Source organism: Plecotus auritus, assembly GCF_963455305.1.
Source record: "Plecotus auritus genome assembly, chromosome: 6".
NCBI lineage: Eukaryota > Metazoa > Chordata > Mammalia > Chiroptera > Vespertilionidae > Plecotus > Plecotus auritus.
This window is the reverse complement of record NC_137773.1, coordinates 170,558,382-170,572,703: the sequence shown is the minus strand read 5'-3', so window position 1 is coordinate 170,572,703 and position 14,322 is coordinate 170,558,382. Positions and strand designations below refer to the sequence as shown.

Below are 14,322 nucleotides of genomic sequence, written 5' to 3'. Positions count from 1 at the left end.
TAGAAGTCCCTCTGGCTCCATTCGGTAGTTCTCGGACTTCTTTGTTGTTGAAAACACAACTGATATTTTATTTCTTCCTTCCCTCCCCCCCACAATTACGTTTTGTGTTATTAAGTTGACTTTGCCCAGGTGTATGGCTGGCATGGAAATCTGCCCGACAGTGAGTTCAACGCGGCTGTAACTGTGACCGTGGATCAGTCACCTCACCTTTTTGAGCCCGCTTTCCCTTATTTGTGAAGTAGGGCTCGCATCTGCCACACGGTATTGCCATGAAGAGTAAACGTGATGTGTTTTGTATTACGCCCAGCACCCTACTTGGTGCTCATCAAAGCTTAGGCTCCCCAAACTGATCCCCGTTCTAGCAGCTCAGGTCTAACGGTGGCCTTACCAGTGTTGAGACCTGGACCCGTGTTGTGCTGGGGCCACGCTCTGACATCACCTCTTTCCACTGGCCCACTCAGACGCTGGTAGGATTCCCGTGACCTCCAGTGACCCAGGTAACTGTACCTGCGGGGAGGCCCCTGGAGACAGTGGCTGGGATCACAGCAGATAGCCGATCTGCGTCTTCCATCGCTGTCTCCCTGGCTGCTTCATTCATCTGGCTGTCCGCTTGTGGGAGTCGGCCAACGTGCCGGGCTCGGTGTAGAAGCACGCGGGCACTCTTGTTTCCGCACTGACCTTACGTGTCTTAAACAGGTGACAGACAGAACATTCGGACTAGAAGAGATCCATGTGCGTTGCAAAGATGAGTCGGCAGTGTTTTTCCCTCCCTGAATTTTGCTCTTCCTTTCGGATTAATTATAACCAAGATAGTATTTCCAAATAAACAAGATACTATGGCATTAGGGAAAAGCACACACTTCTAAGCGGTACATTACCCAGCGGATTTAGTTCTAACTTTTAGGCCCCGGGTGCTCTCTGACATAAATGGGTTTGCTTTTCTTCTTCTTCGAGGACGTGAATACTTGTTTTAGTTCCAACAGTGGGGTGTGAAAGGAAGGCAAACGGGGGGAGGGCGCGGTGACCATATGATGTTTTCTGTACTGCCCATGCCCTTGTTTCATAGGATTTCATCTGGGTGCCGACTAGAAGCACGAAGGTTCCTCTCTCCCCCTGCCCTGTTGCCTGGCCGCAGCCGCATTCTCATGGGGCAGGAGGAGGGGGTGGTAGTGGGAGGTAGCTGAGAGCGCGGTCAGTCCTCCCTTCACGTGGTCCGTAGGTTCTTGGAACTGCCGAGCCGGTGTGTTGTCGACCTGACTCCCGAGACTCGCCTCTGGGAGGCCTCTGGGCTGCTGGCCGAGAGGCAGTCTGTGTGGTTCAGAGGGTGGGCACTGGAGCCAGCCTGGGTTTGAATCCCAGATCGGCCCTTGGCCAGCTGTGCAGCCTCTGGCAACTTACCTCCCTGTGCTCAGTTTCCTCGTCTGTAAAATGGGGACAGCAGGGTTATCGTGACGATTAAGTGAGTTCATCAGTGTAGACCTCTAAGGAGAGTGCCTGGCACTTAGTAGAAGTTAGCTGCTTGATGAGTAAGGGCGGCCTGAGTCTTGGGGTAAAAATCTAAGTCCATGCATCATTTTGCAGCATCATGTTTCATTTGTAATCTCACCACCTTTCCTGGGCTGTGTATTGTCAGGGAATGCAGGTAACCCCTTGCACTTCCATAGCCTCCGTAGCTCCAAAAGCAGGCTCTTTGCAGCTTCATTTCTCTCGGTAGCCCATATATTGTGGTGGGAGGGGGAGATGGGGCCAGTCCGTTGGATAGGAAGATCGAGCTGCATGGACTCTGTGCCCATCCTCCAGCCTCACCGAGTTCTTCCCCAGAACATGGCAAACATCTCGAGCCCCTTTCTCGACACAATGTCGACTTTCCCGTTCTTCCCCTTCCACAAGTAGAGGTGACGTGGCCACGTCGCTCCTGGGGGTGTCTCATCATCCTTCTAAGACCCATACGTGCAGTCCGAGCTGGAGACCGTATTCCCCATGTGCTTTGCTGCAGGAATGTGTCTGTGCCTCCAGCAAACACATAAGCAGGGGGCCATTGTGGGTGATGAATGGGGGCCCCGGGGGCGGGGCATGAGAAATCCATCAGCAGAAGTGTGTCTCCTGGCAGGCACTGGACACCCACCTGGAAGGGTTACTGCCCACCATTTATGCATCTCGCTGGCTGGAGCGCTGATGTCCTTGCTTGTTTTCAGACCTGTGGATTGGGGTGTTGGGGGAAGGGGCAGAGATTGCAGAAAGAACCTGGCCTTTAGCACTGAACCCTGGCTGTGCCACCACTAGTTCAGTGACTTTGCAAAGTCATGTCACTTCCTTGAGCCTCAATGGGTAATAATACTTACCTCGTAGGGCAGGGCAGCTTTGAGGAGTGAGTTGATGTAACACCTATAAAGCCAGCTGTCATGCAGGCGTGCTCAGTACAGGGGAGCTCTTTGTAAATGTGGTGCTGCGGCCCCTGGGACTCAGGATCCCGCAAATGGGTCTCAGCGTGTGTGCAAAGCCCTGGCCGTGTGCACACAGCGACGCTTCTATGTGAGATGCCTTTGGAGAGGTTCCCAAAGCATCTGAGAATGGGGCCCACCGCCAGAGGCCAGGGTTTCCCATCGGCACTGCTGGCCTTGGGGGCCAGGTCATCCTCTGTCGTGGGGGCTGTCCTGTGTGTGTAGGATGGACATCAGCATCCCCGGCTTTGCCCACTGGATGCCATTAGCATTTCCCTCCACAGCTGTGGCAATGACAATGCCTCCAGGCATTTCCAGATGTCCCTGTGGAGAACCACTGCTCTAAGAGAGAGAACAGGTGTGTGGTGCCCTCTGGCACGATAGTCACCTCTTTTTTACGATACTACTTCTCTTCCTTGCATTTGGAATATTTCCTATCAGAGGCCAATAGATTCTGGGTAAGTAGGTTGCTACTGTTCTTGTGCAAATGAGACAGACCTCAAAGCGGGTCCCGGAAGTCTTCTAAACATGTGCAGGCAGTGTGGGCCCGTGTTGTGCTCTTACGTGGATTTGAAATGGCCCATTGACGAAATTTCTTCATGGCTCCGTGGTTGAGATTGCCCCACGGGAAGTTACGTTCCAGCTGTGATGAGAGGTGGGGCCCTCGCTGCCTCCCCCTCCCCCCCAGATCTGGAGCTCCTGATGGATGAGCGAGGGTTCTCTGCTTCTCGGTCACATTCCTGGTTGGCTTCCTGACCTCACCGCCCGCCTGTCCCTTCCGTTCCATCCTGACTTCCTGAGCTGCTGGCTCCTGCGTCCTCCGCTCCCCTTTCTGATGGGGCAGCCAGGTGGCCTGGAGGGGTTCTTGCCCCCCCAACAGAGGACACCATTGGTGACCCAGCAGTGACCGTCCAGGAGGCCATGTGTGCGGAAGGCTCTTGCTTGCCCGTGCCCGAGACCCTCTCAAAGTCTGTCCGGCGTGTAGAATATGTATTTGTGTGGTTAACTACATCTGGAGAATGGGGCTGGACCGCCCAGCCTCACGGGCCGTGCACCCGGCGTACCAGGGCCACACCAGGTGTAGCAGGCGTTCCCAGGGGGCAGAATCGCAGCCCAGAGCAACGTACTAAAGGTTCTGGGATGATCCTCCGTAGATGCACGTCTGAACCCAGGCATCCCAAGCACACTTGGTCTTGGAACGCTTCTCCTTGTAGCACCTGTGACGAGGCTAGGTCCTTAGGGACACACGCCGGTGTTATTACAGACCTTGCATGGTGTCATCTGAGTCCCGGGCTCCGGTGTCACTGAGGAGATCGGCTCCTCGGCCTCAGGCCTCTGTGAGGACTGGCCAAGTCCTTCCATCACAACCCTTTAGGCTGGTCCCCGTCCCTAAACCAGAGGTCGCCGGCAGATACAGAACAACTAAGTAAAGGAGGCCATGGCGGTGCCCCCCGCCCCCCCCCCACCCCCCATCGTGTGCTGCTTCTGTTTCTTTCTGCCTTTCTCTCCTTGTGGCGCCTGGGCTCGGCTTGACATTGTCCCAGCCTGCTCTGCTGTGTCCTCCTGCCCCCCGCAGTGTGTGCTCCCCGGTCAGACAGGCTGTCCCCGCCCCCAACCCCCTTCTGTGTCATTTTGGCTTATTTTTTACCACTTCTATTTCTAAAGTGATTCTGTGTTGGATTTGGGGGTTAACATCAGTTGATTTAAAATAAAGTGCTTGTCCCAAACACAGTATGGCATGAATTTTACTTAAAAAAATTTTTTTTATTCCTTAAATCAGTGCCCCTAAGGCGGTGGGGGTGGGGTTGGGTGTCTTAGCTGCTGTTGCAGAGGGAGGGGGAGGCAGTGCCCCTGTGTCCCTCCCAGAGTCCACCTGCTGCGGGGCAGGTCCTGCTGGGGCCCCGAGGGTGGTGAGCGGCCGTCGGCTTAGACTTGCCTCCTAACCCTCTTCTCCCTGCCCCGTTGTCCGCCTTCTCTCCTGCAAGGTTCTGCCACCCTTCACCACTGGCAGCAGTTGGCCCAGCCTCACCTCGGGGGCATCCTGGACCCCCGGCCCGGTGTGGTCACCAAGGGCTTCCGGACGCTGGATGTAGACGTGGACGAAGTGTACTGCCTTAACGACTTTGAAGAAGATGACACAGGTGACCACATTTCCCCCCCGGGCCTAGCTACCTCCACGCCAGCACAGCACCCAGAGACCTCAGGTGAGAGGTCCCGAGCGCACGTGACTGTCGCAGGCGGCAGAAGCTCCCCGAGCCGGCCTCAGGCTTTCCCAGAAGAGATGCAGGAGCCAGCGGCCGCGGAGGAGGAGGAGGAGGAGGAGGAGGGGTCTGGTGAGGGCACCGAGATAAGTCCTGTACACCCGGCACATTTACCGGAGGCAGCGTTCTGGGCCATTCTCACCTCTGTCCCGAGCACCATCCGTAGTGGCTCTCTGTCTGTAGCTTCCGCGCGTCCGTGTGGGTGATGATGGAAGCATTCCCATTGCGCAGTTCTGTTCCTAACGCACAGTCGGATGCCTCCTTTCGTAACACATGGGTCCAGCTCCCTGCCCATCTTGGAGGTACACGCCCAGCGGGGCTCTGGACACCGGAGCAGGAAAGGCTGCTAAAAGGAAGTGGATTCTTGTCCCCTCCCCCCAGAACACCTCCCCATCCCCCCCAGAACACCTCCCCCTCCTTCCCCTCATTCCCCCCGCTCCTGCTATGGGTCTCTCCCCGTGTCTGAGGGACAGATCCTTGAGTCCCCTGGCCATTTCCACGCTGAGCTGAGCTGGGCAGTTTCAGGGGAAATGATGAGTTCTGGATCATTCCGAAGGTGAAGGAGACCCCGTTACCTGCATGCTGCATTGGAGTAGGAGAGAGCCCAGAAAGTGTGCGGGATTTTAGGCGCCACTCGGTCAGCATTGGTCCTTTTCTCACTTGAATGCAGGTATCCGTGCCCCTTCCCAGCGTGCTTGCTCAGAGTAGATTTTTAAGAAGTGTAGCAATGCTCCTGAACCACACCAAGCCCGAAGGATGGCAGGAAGCTGTTCCAGAGAGAAGCGCAGGATGAATCTGAAAAGCTCATGGCCCGTCTCCCCTCTAAACCTCTCACACTGTCCCAACAAGCATGCAAGCCGTGGCCGTGAGTTGATAGAACTGCCCACGTCCCAGGTGCACTGGCTTGAACAGCTTCGTGCTCGGGGCCTGGGTCCAGGGGCCAGACCTCCAGGACCTCCTGGCTGCTTGCGCTAGGAAGGCAGGGAAGCTTTGATACGATAAGGGGAGAGACCCAGAAAAGGATGGGTCAACCAATGTCTTCATTCTCATGACAGTTCACTCATCTTGGTGGGTCTTGATTTTCATTCGTGAAGGCCGCCACATTCCCTATGCAGTGCAAGGCCCGACAGAGCCGAGGTTCTTGGCAGCATCTCCCAGCCCCTGGCTGAGTTCAGAGGCCTATGGCCAAGGGACATTAGGGGGGACCAACTTTTCTTCTTTTCTTTAACATAAACTTTAGAGGTCTCATCGAGTTCAAAGGGTTTGTTTGGCAAACGGGTTTATTTATGGCTTATTTTCTTTTCCGTAGCAATTAAGTGACCAGGTTAAGCGTGGAGGGGATGACAATGCTTACTGTGTAGTTTCTTCACACCTCAGAGAGGGAGCCCAGGGTGTTGTTACCTCCCTTTGTGAGGGGCACCAGGAAGGCAGATAATAGTTCCGGAAACACAGCGGCCTGCTGATCCTTGTGGCTGAAGCGGGAGGGAATCATGTCCCGTGTGATGGCCCCTCCCTGCAGCCCTACACCTGGAGCAGAGGTTTAGCTGGAAGTTTAAAGAAGCACCTTTAAGTTGTACAGAAGGAGTACAGCTTAGCAAGTCAGCTGAGAACTCCTCTCAGAAGATGGAGGGGGAGAGGGGACCAAGGATGAGGACCTGAGTCCTGACGGCTTTTCTTACCAAAACAGAGATGTAGTTCTTGCTTCTTCCCTCCATACTCAAACCCGGCAGCAGATCCATCCCAGCACCTCGGAGGAGCGGTTGGAAGTGAGCGACCCAACAGAAGTGTGTGGATTGCAGAAGGGACTTTAGGGAAGGTCTGATTGTTTAGACCAGAGTTTTCAGGGGCTTGTTTTCTGGGTGAGACTCGTGAAAAGCGCAGTGCAGAAAGGAAAGGCACACGCAATGGTTTGGCTCTTTTTTTTTTTTTTCTTCTATTAATGGGAAGGACAAGACCCTTCCAATTCTTGGAATGAAAGAAGCAGGTCACTCTGAGTACTGACCCCAGAGGCCCCGAGGGGCACGAGGCACACAATCTTGGAGTCAAGGGTGGCCCCTGAGCTTCGTCAGGAAGGCCTGGGCATCTTCCCCGTCCTGGCGTTTGTATCCAGGCTGGTCTGGTCCTCGCCCTGGCCCACCCTCCATGCTCGGGCTCTTCCCACCTGCCTGGGAAGACTGAGTAGGGAGAAACTTAGAAGGCAAAGGTGATTCACCTTTTTTTCTTGCAACTTGATGATGGAAGGAAATTGGGAAGTCTTGTGTATCAGGCACTTTTGTCTAGAGTCTGCTGTCTCATGGAGGAAAAGTTTTGAGTGCATATTGAAAAAAAATTATTAACGTGTTTTCATGTGTTATTTTTGTATCATTATTTGCTGGTTGTTTTTTTTTAATAATCACATGTCTTGAAAACGATGAGTCCTTGTTTTCATATTTGTAAATAATTTAGATAATTAAAGTGGATTGTTTAAAACAACTTTAGATTATAGTTTTACTTTATTTCAGTGACATTTTATCATTTAATTCATCGAGAAAGGGCACCTTATCAGAAGAAGGAGTCTTCTTGTATTGCTTGTGCTCTGAGTTTTATGTGTTCATGAGCAGGGAAGAGCCTGCGTGTGGTAAAGGATTAGATCAGAGTTTTTAAAGTATGCAGCTATGATGGCAGATGTTTGGACAGACAGTTCAGTTGAATTTTCTTGAATGCCTTGATCTTTAAAGGAAAGAAGGAGGTGGGATTAAAGCCACAGAGATAGAAGAAAGTGAAGATCAGTTTATGTTAATACTCAGACATGTGGAGTCCATTTAAAGGGGAAGGGGATACCCTAAAATAGGCTCATACAGATAGACAGATCATGGCAGCCTTCGGACAGCGGCCATGCGGGGCTGTACCTCATCTCTGGTAGCATTTTCTATCTGACAGCTGTGTGGGCTCATGTGAGGGGTCGTTTAAGGACCGGATGCCACAATGGACTTTAGAGAGGAAAGTGTCTGCTCTCCCAGCACCTTACCAGCCTGTCCTCCCTGTGGATGAGGGTGGACGGGCACCATTCAAAAGGACTGACGTGCATGAGCCGGTGTGTACACATCTGACCTCATGGCTGGCCAGACTGAAGAGTTCCAGGCGTCCTCAGGTCCCCACCAGTGTTCTTGCCTTGTCCCTGCTTCCTTCCTCTTCTCACCATTAGTGCCATGGGCCGTGGGGAGAAGGTGGGCTTTCTTGCCCATCCCCCCTGGAAGCCCGAGTCTCACCAGCAGCAATCACCAGGTCTCCGTATCAGTCACCAGGTCTACGTAGCAATCACTGAGTCTATAGCAATCACCAGGTCTACTAGCAATCACCAGGTCTACTAGCAATCACCAGGTCTAGTAGCAATCACCAGGTCTACTAGCAATCACCAGGTCTAGTAGCAATCACCAGGTCTACTAGCAATCACCAGGTCTAGTAGCAATCACCAGGTCTGCTAGCAATCACCAGGTCTACTAGCAATCACCAGGTCTGCTAGCAATCACCAGGTCTACTAGCAATCACCAGGTCTACTAGCAATCACCAGGTCTAGTAGCAATCACCAGGTCTAGTAGCAATCACCAGGTCTACTAGCAATCACCAGGTCTGCTAGCAATCACCAGGTCTACTAGCAATCACCAGGTCTAGTAGCAATCACCAGGTCTGCTAGCAATCATCAGGTCTAGTAGCAATCACCAGGTCTACTAGCAATCACCAGGTCTACTAGCAATCACCAGGTCTAGTAGCAATCACCAGGTCTACTAGCAATCACCAGGTCTACTAGCAATCACCAGGTATAGTAGCAATCACCAGGTCTAGTAGCAATCACCAGGTCTACTAGCAATCACCAGGTCTAGTAGCAATCACCAGGTCTAGTAGCAGTCAACAGGTCTAGTAGCAATCACCAGGTCTAGTAGCAATCACCAGGTCTACTAGCAATCACCAGGTCTGCTAGCAATCACCAGGTCTAGTAGCAATCACCAGGTCTAGTAGCAATCACCAGGTCTACTAGCAGTCACCAGGTCTAGGAGCAGTCACCAGGTCTAATAGCAATCACCAGGTCTACGTAGTGTACTTGCAGATAACCCCCAGCACAGTCTGCAGGGGCCTCTAGGCCATCGCTGGAGATGGGATAGGGGTAGTGTGCCAAGCACCCCCATGACTGGTGCAGCAGCAGGATCCCAAGCACCCAGTTTTCCAGTTGGTACCAGGTTTCACAGCCCCCAGAGGAGCCTAGCACTCAGAACTCTTTCACAAGTGCACCTCTCCAGGCAGAAAGAGACACGCTGGCTGGATCAGAGAGTGGTGAGCAGGGTGCCTGTCGCCCTTACAAGCCCTCCAGTGCCCACGGCCGCTGCCTGAAGGGTGTGTGCTTGCACGTGCCAGGCTTTCAGAACAGAAATCCGCACACTTACCACCAGTATGTAATTCACCAGCGTAGACCTCAAATAATCCAGGACTAATTAAGTGTAAAGGTGATCTCTGCTCGATGAGGATATTGTGCCAGTGTCAGAACCTGGGGAAGGAGGAACTCATAAAACTAATGAAGGATTAGGAGTTTATTGAATAAAATCCTGATGAAGCCCATTTACTCTCTCCGTACAACTCTGAGAAAAAGTCAGGCTGAGAAGAAGAATGAGGGTTTAAGTAGGATGTCTTGAGTCCAAGAACCCGTGTCCTCAGAGCCCTGAGTGAGCAGCACTGCGGCAGGGCCCTGTGCGGTGGGGACAGGGGACTTCAGCAGTGAGCCGGCCCCGCCCCTGCCCTGTGTTCTTCCTGCACCCAGGGTGGTAGGAATCGATCCGGAGCTGCTCCGTGGCCGCACAGGGAGCCCTGAGCGACTCACTCACTGTCCCTGTGTTGTGTCCCAAGGAAGGGAGGTGCTGCAGCGGCCAGGCAGGCGATGACGTGTTCGGAGAGAGCTGACGGGTCCAGGTGTCCCAGCGGTATTTCCGAGGGGTCCAAACTCTGGCTTTGGCACTCTTGATGCGGGTTGATCTTCCTTGGTCTTCTAAAGCCAACTCTTACTTCTGGGGGACAATGACTTCTGAATTTTAGCAGCCTTTTCCTCTCCCCAAAATCCATTTGCATTCGATGGGTTTTGCTTCTGCTGATGCAACTGTGTCTCTGAAATGTCCATCTTACACCCCCTGTTGCAATCGAAGGTCCAGAAGTGATGGGGGAGGAGGAGGTGGGCCTGGAGTCCCCTTGATTTGATGTTCTGGCCATGCGTTTAAATGGGGCGCGCTTCTGGTTTCACATCCAGCCTTGCTTTTGTTTGATTTCTTTTTCACACGTCACCTGTCTCTCACTTCTTTCGCCTTAGTAACTCCTGTGTACCGCTTTTTCCTTCCCTCCCGCCTGGACAACCCCCTGCGTTATTTGGGTGCCTTTCTCAGCCGTTCTGTTGCTCTTGTTTCTAGACCTCATGGCAGTCCAAGACTCGTGATTGTTCGGTTGCCTTTTTCCGCAGCTTATTCCATTTTTGTTTTGCTCGCAGCAGTTCCTCGGTTATCCGAGCTCCTAAGCCATCCCATCTATTGGTTGAGAAGCACAGATTCATAAAGGCTATTTTTATGTGCCTCCCCGCTCACCCCCCAATGCGGCCTGGAGCTCCCTGTGGTTGAGAGTTCGCTTCCGTGGCCGTGGGGCTCGCTGGCTGCCACGCCAGGGGCCACGGGAGCCTCCCTTGACCCAGAGAGACGGGTCGGACCATAATAATCAGGACAAACCAGCCCCGCGTTGCTCCTTGAGTCACCGCCGCCATTTTTGTGCTCTGGCTCTGTCCTGCCTGCCTTCAGTTTGCGTGTCTCCAACATTTTTTGTTTATTTGTTTCATCTGGTTTCCAGTTGGGGTGTTTTTTTTTTTTTGGTTTTTGTTTTTGTGTTTTTAAAGACACCATCACTCATGTGTGGATCTGGGTCTGGAGCACCAATCTCTTCTGTTTTGCCTTCCTTTTGGTCAAATCCAAGAGAAAACTTGCCATAAAGAGCTGGAAGATTCTCGTTCGCTGCCTTTTGAATCTTCAGGGCGCTCATGGCCTCTGATGCTCGAATCCGTTTTCTCCCAGGAGGTCTCTGGGGGCTGAGCTGCTGCAGGGCGGGGGGCGGGGCGGGCGGGGGGACCCCGGTCCTTCATCGTGCATGCTAGTTGGAGCAGCATTTTTTCCTTTTTTGTTTTATTTTTTTAATGTTTGAGTTATGAACGAGGATGACCTCTACAATCATGATGTCTCCCGTAGACCTCACTACCCATCACTCACCCGCCCGCTGCTGCATGGTCCTTACGCTTCTGTGATTTACTCTGCTCCAGCTCACAGCCTCCAGCCGCCTTAGCAATAACTCTGGAGACCTTCAAAAGGAAATAAATTGGAGGAAACTTGTTGCCGTCTCATTTTCATGAAAATCAGACATCCTGGAGACGCAGGAAAGCGGCCCCGGGGTGGGGCTGGTGCTGCCCGCATTGCCGTGTCGGGCAGCACCACAGACAGCCCCGGGGCTGGTCTCAGCCACGTTGTTGCTGAGGCAGCTGAGCTCATGTCCCCCCTGCAGACCACAGACAGGCAGTAGTGGAACCAGCCTCCCCGCACCACGCCCCTTTTTGTGCAAACAGAAAAGGGAGCCCTGTGAGCCTCTCCCCACTCCGCGCCCCGCCCCTCCCTTTGGCAGAGTTTGGCACCCAAAGCAAAGCCAAGCCACAAAGACAGAAGCCGATTCTGACCTCTGAAGAGGGAAACCAAATTGACCCCCACGGGCCTCTTGGCCCCTCACACTGGATCCACTACTGACCCGAGAACGCGATGCGCAGCCCTGTCCGGACTGGGTCGGAAGCTGGGGTCCGTGCCCTGCACGCCAGTGCTCAAAAGTGTGGCTGCTTTTGAGGGACCACCTTCGATCCAGAACATTTGCGTTTCGCCTTCCTGGCCCAGATCCGGTTCACAAGGTAGCTCATCGCTTCTTGCATCTGTTGAGGGCCGAGCTGGATTCTCCTTTTCTCGTGGGTGTACTTGGATGCAAGAAATATGTTTTGTCCCTCCCCCCTCCTCCAATCTAGCACACCACCCTGGGAAGTGCATGTCACAGACCAACTCCACCTTCACCTTCACCACCTGTCGCATCCTGCACCCTTCAGACGAGCTCACGCGAGTCACGCCAAGGTAAGGGACCCCAGGCCTGGGGGTGAGCAGGGCAGGGGTGGGGTGAGGTGGGGGCTCTCCCTGCGAGACGTAATGCCAAGGAAAGCCCAAGTAGAGAGGCTCACTCCACACTGCCTTGCCCAGCTGAAGCCATCTCGTAAGCGCCTGCAGGCTCCTGTACTGGGTCCCGTGTTTCCGTCCGACCTGCGGTCCCTGTTAATTCAGATCCGTGCAGATAGAGGCTGGACCACCTTCTGTTGCCCTTTCAGTTGGTCACGGAAGATTCCCAGGCCCAAAGCCCATGTCTACTGGCGTTTTACCCTAAGGTTTGCCAGTAGAGCCCCGAGTTTCTTCCCTGAGCCCCCCAAACCCTTGTGCCCCTGCAATAGACCGCAGGAACCATGCCCCACAGCTCCACAGATTGAAATGATCAAATCTGGAGACCGGGCCATGTGCCCAGTGTGGTCCATTTCCCTCTGGTGCCTCCAAGAAGCAATAGAAGTTGACACCTGCTGGCGAGGGGACTTGTATGGCCTGGGGTGGTCTGCGTGGTCTGATTTCAGGCCTTCCGCAGCTTCCAGTGAAAGGGAGTGGCCCATTTTCTCTGTGGTGCAAGATGCCAGGGGAATGAAGGTAAAGCCGAGAAGGAGGGAGGCGAGCAGGGCCAGCGTGGAGGGAACAGTCGCCCCGAGGCGCACCCTCAACTCTGAATAACTCTCCGCAGGTCATGTGAGGAGGACGGCGAAGCAGCCCCATGCCCCGTTGAGCTGAGAGGAGATGTAGGGCAGACAGTGAGCCCACGGGCCAGGCAGGGGGTGAGCACACGCCAGCCGTGCCTGCCCCGGCAGGCCCACGTGGAAAGGGCTGTGTGTGCACGCGTGGCCGCCACTAACCCGGGACTTAGGCGTGGATGTGTCTCTGTGGTTGCGCCTGGCTAACTCGGCTTTGACGGTGGATACTCCTAACCATCTAAACCCCCCAGTCGAGCCGAGCGCCAGCACTAATACAGGCCTAACCGAAGTTCTCACCGGAAGGGATCTCCACATTGTAGCTTATCTTCCCCATCTCCCTTCCTGCCTCCGGACAACCTGGCTCTCCCCATCCTCTTAGGATGCGATTGTGTTTCAAACCGTGGGACAGGGCTTCCCCCAGGGGGAGGCTGGTGCCCGGCCTGCACACCCGTCTGCATCCCCAGGGCCGTGTCGGGGATGGGGAAGCCTGGGTAGTCAGGAGCAAGAGAAGGCTTCTGCCTGAGTTTGAAAGAATGGCAGCTCGGAGGAGGAGGAAACTCTCCCTAGGAACGGCCCTGGGAACAAGATGTCCCGCCTGGAGCCTCTTCGCCCTCCGTTGCTTGTAGATCAGTATTTTGTAGAATTCCACCTGCACCATTTGAAGAGCCCACCTTTAACCTTAGGAATCGCTGTGGTCTCTAATCTCGTGTGTCCCCGAGTGCCCCCTGACCACCAGCATCCCTGCCTGAGCTTGTGGGGGTGGGCCTGCTCCACGTGCCTCTCCCTGTGCTGACCAGTCAGCAGCGAGGTCACCTGAGCGTGGAGCCGGCTGATGCCGCAGCTTGGACCTGCCTGTGATGGTCTCGCCCGAGGGGGCCGGGCCCCTGCTGTGGTCATTCCAGGAACCGGCTCCGGAGCGTGTCCCCTTCCTTTCCTTTCCTTGCGTTGGTGCTTTGGCCAAGGTATCTGGTCCTTCCCCCCGTCAGGCTGAGGAGAGAGGGCCCTGCCCCCAGCTCCCAGGGACCACCTTGCTGGCCTGCTCCCGGGGGTACCTGCAGCCAGCTAGGCATTCCCCCTGCTGGGCCTCTACACTGTCTGTCCTCCTTCCTGGCCCCGGCTTCTGGAACATAGTGGGTCCTTAGCCAGCTTGACACGAGTGGACGTAGGAACCTTCGCTGTCCTTCAGTAACAGGGCTGACACCCACTCGGCCCTTGTCTGTGTGGCTCCATAGATGCAGATCTGCTAACACAGCACGGCTTCCTCCAACCCCGTAGCTGCTCTCGTCGAGTTATGGATTTGGGCGGCCACAGGGAGGACTAGGTGCCGCTCCGTGCAGAGGAAAGAGCACTGTCCTGGGAGTCAGGGGGCGGGGTCTGCCGCTGACTTGATGTGCACCTTCAGCCTCTGTGTCCCCGCCCCCACCTGGATGTCCCGCCTGCTCTGGCCATTCCAAGATAAACTCATAGCCCGTAGTCTTGAGGAACTTCTGCCCTCAGGGAAGTGGGTAGTGGGGAGGAACTCCTGAGTTTGAGCCAATTTTGAGAGAAAGAAACCCTCTCTGTCAAAGGGCTTCCTCCCCCATTTGGGGGTCACTATACTTGGGTTCGATCCAGGGTCTTCCCCTTTCTAGCTAAGTGTGACCTTGAGTGAGCCACCTGACCTTGAGCCTGTTTCCTCACCGGCAAAGGGGACAGTTATGCGCACCCTGCGCAGCTTCCTGTGAACTGAAACCCCCGAAGGGAATCCGAG

The 14,322-nt window shown here is 54.5% G+C and overlaps 1 protein-coding gene across 9 annotated transcripts in view; it reads left to right on the top strand.

Annotated features, from left to right (window-relative positions):
* TRAK1 (trafficking kinesin protein 1) overlaps positions 1–14,322 on the top strand; it is a gene marked incomplete at its 5' end in the record, with an annotated part of 100,658 nt that overhangs the window by 83,293 nt on the left and 3,043 nt on the right. For 4 of the 9 annotated variants that reach the window (XM_080672614.1, XM_080672609.1, XM_080672608.1 and 1 more), the window contains 2 exons: positions 4,427–4,774; positions 11,760–11,862. In XM_080672614.1, the coding sequence (XP_080528740.1) occupies positions 4,427–4,774; positions 11,760–11,862 (451 nt within the window). The remainder of the gene's footprint in view (positions 1–4,426; positions 4,775–11,759; positions 11,863–14,322) is intronic. The other 5 variants (XM_080672616.1, XM_080672612.1, XM_080672610.1 and 2 more) reach the window with 2 other exon arrangements.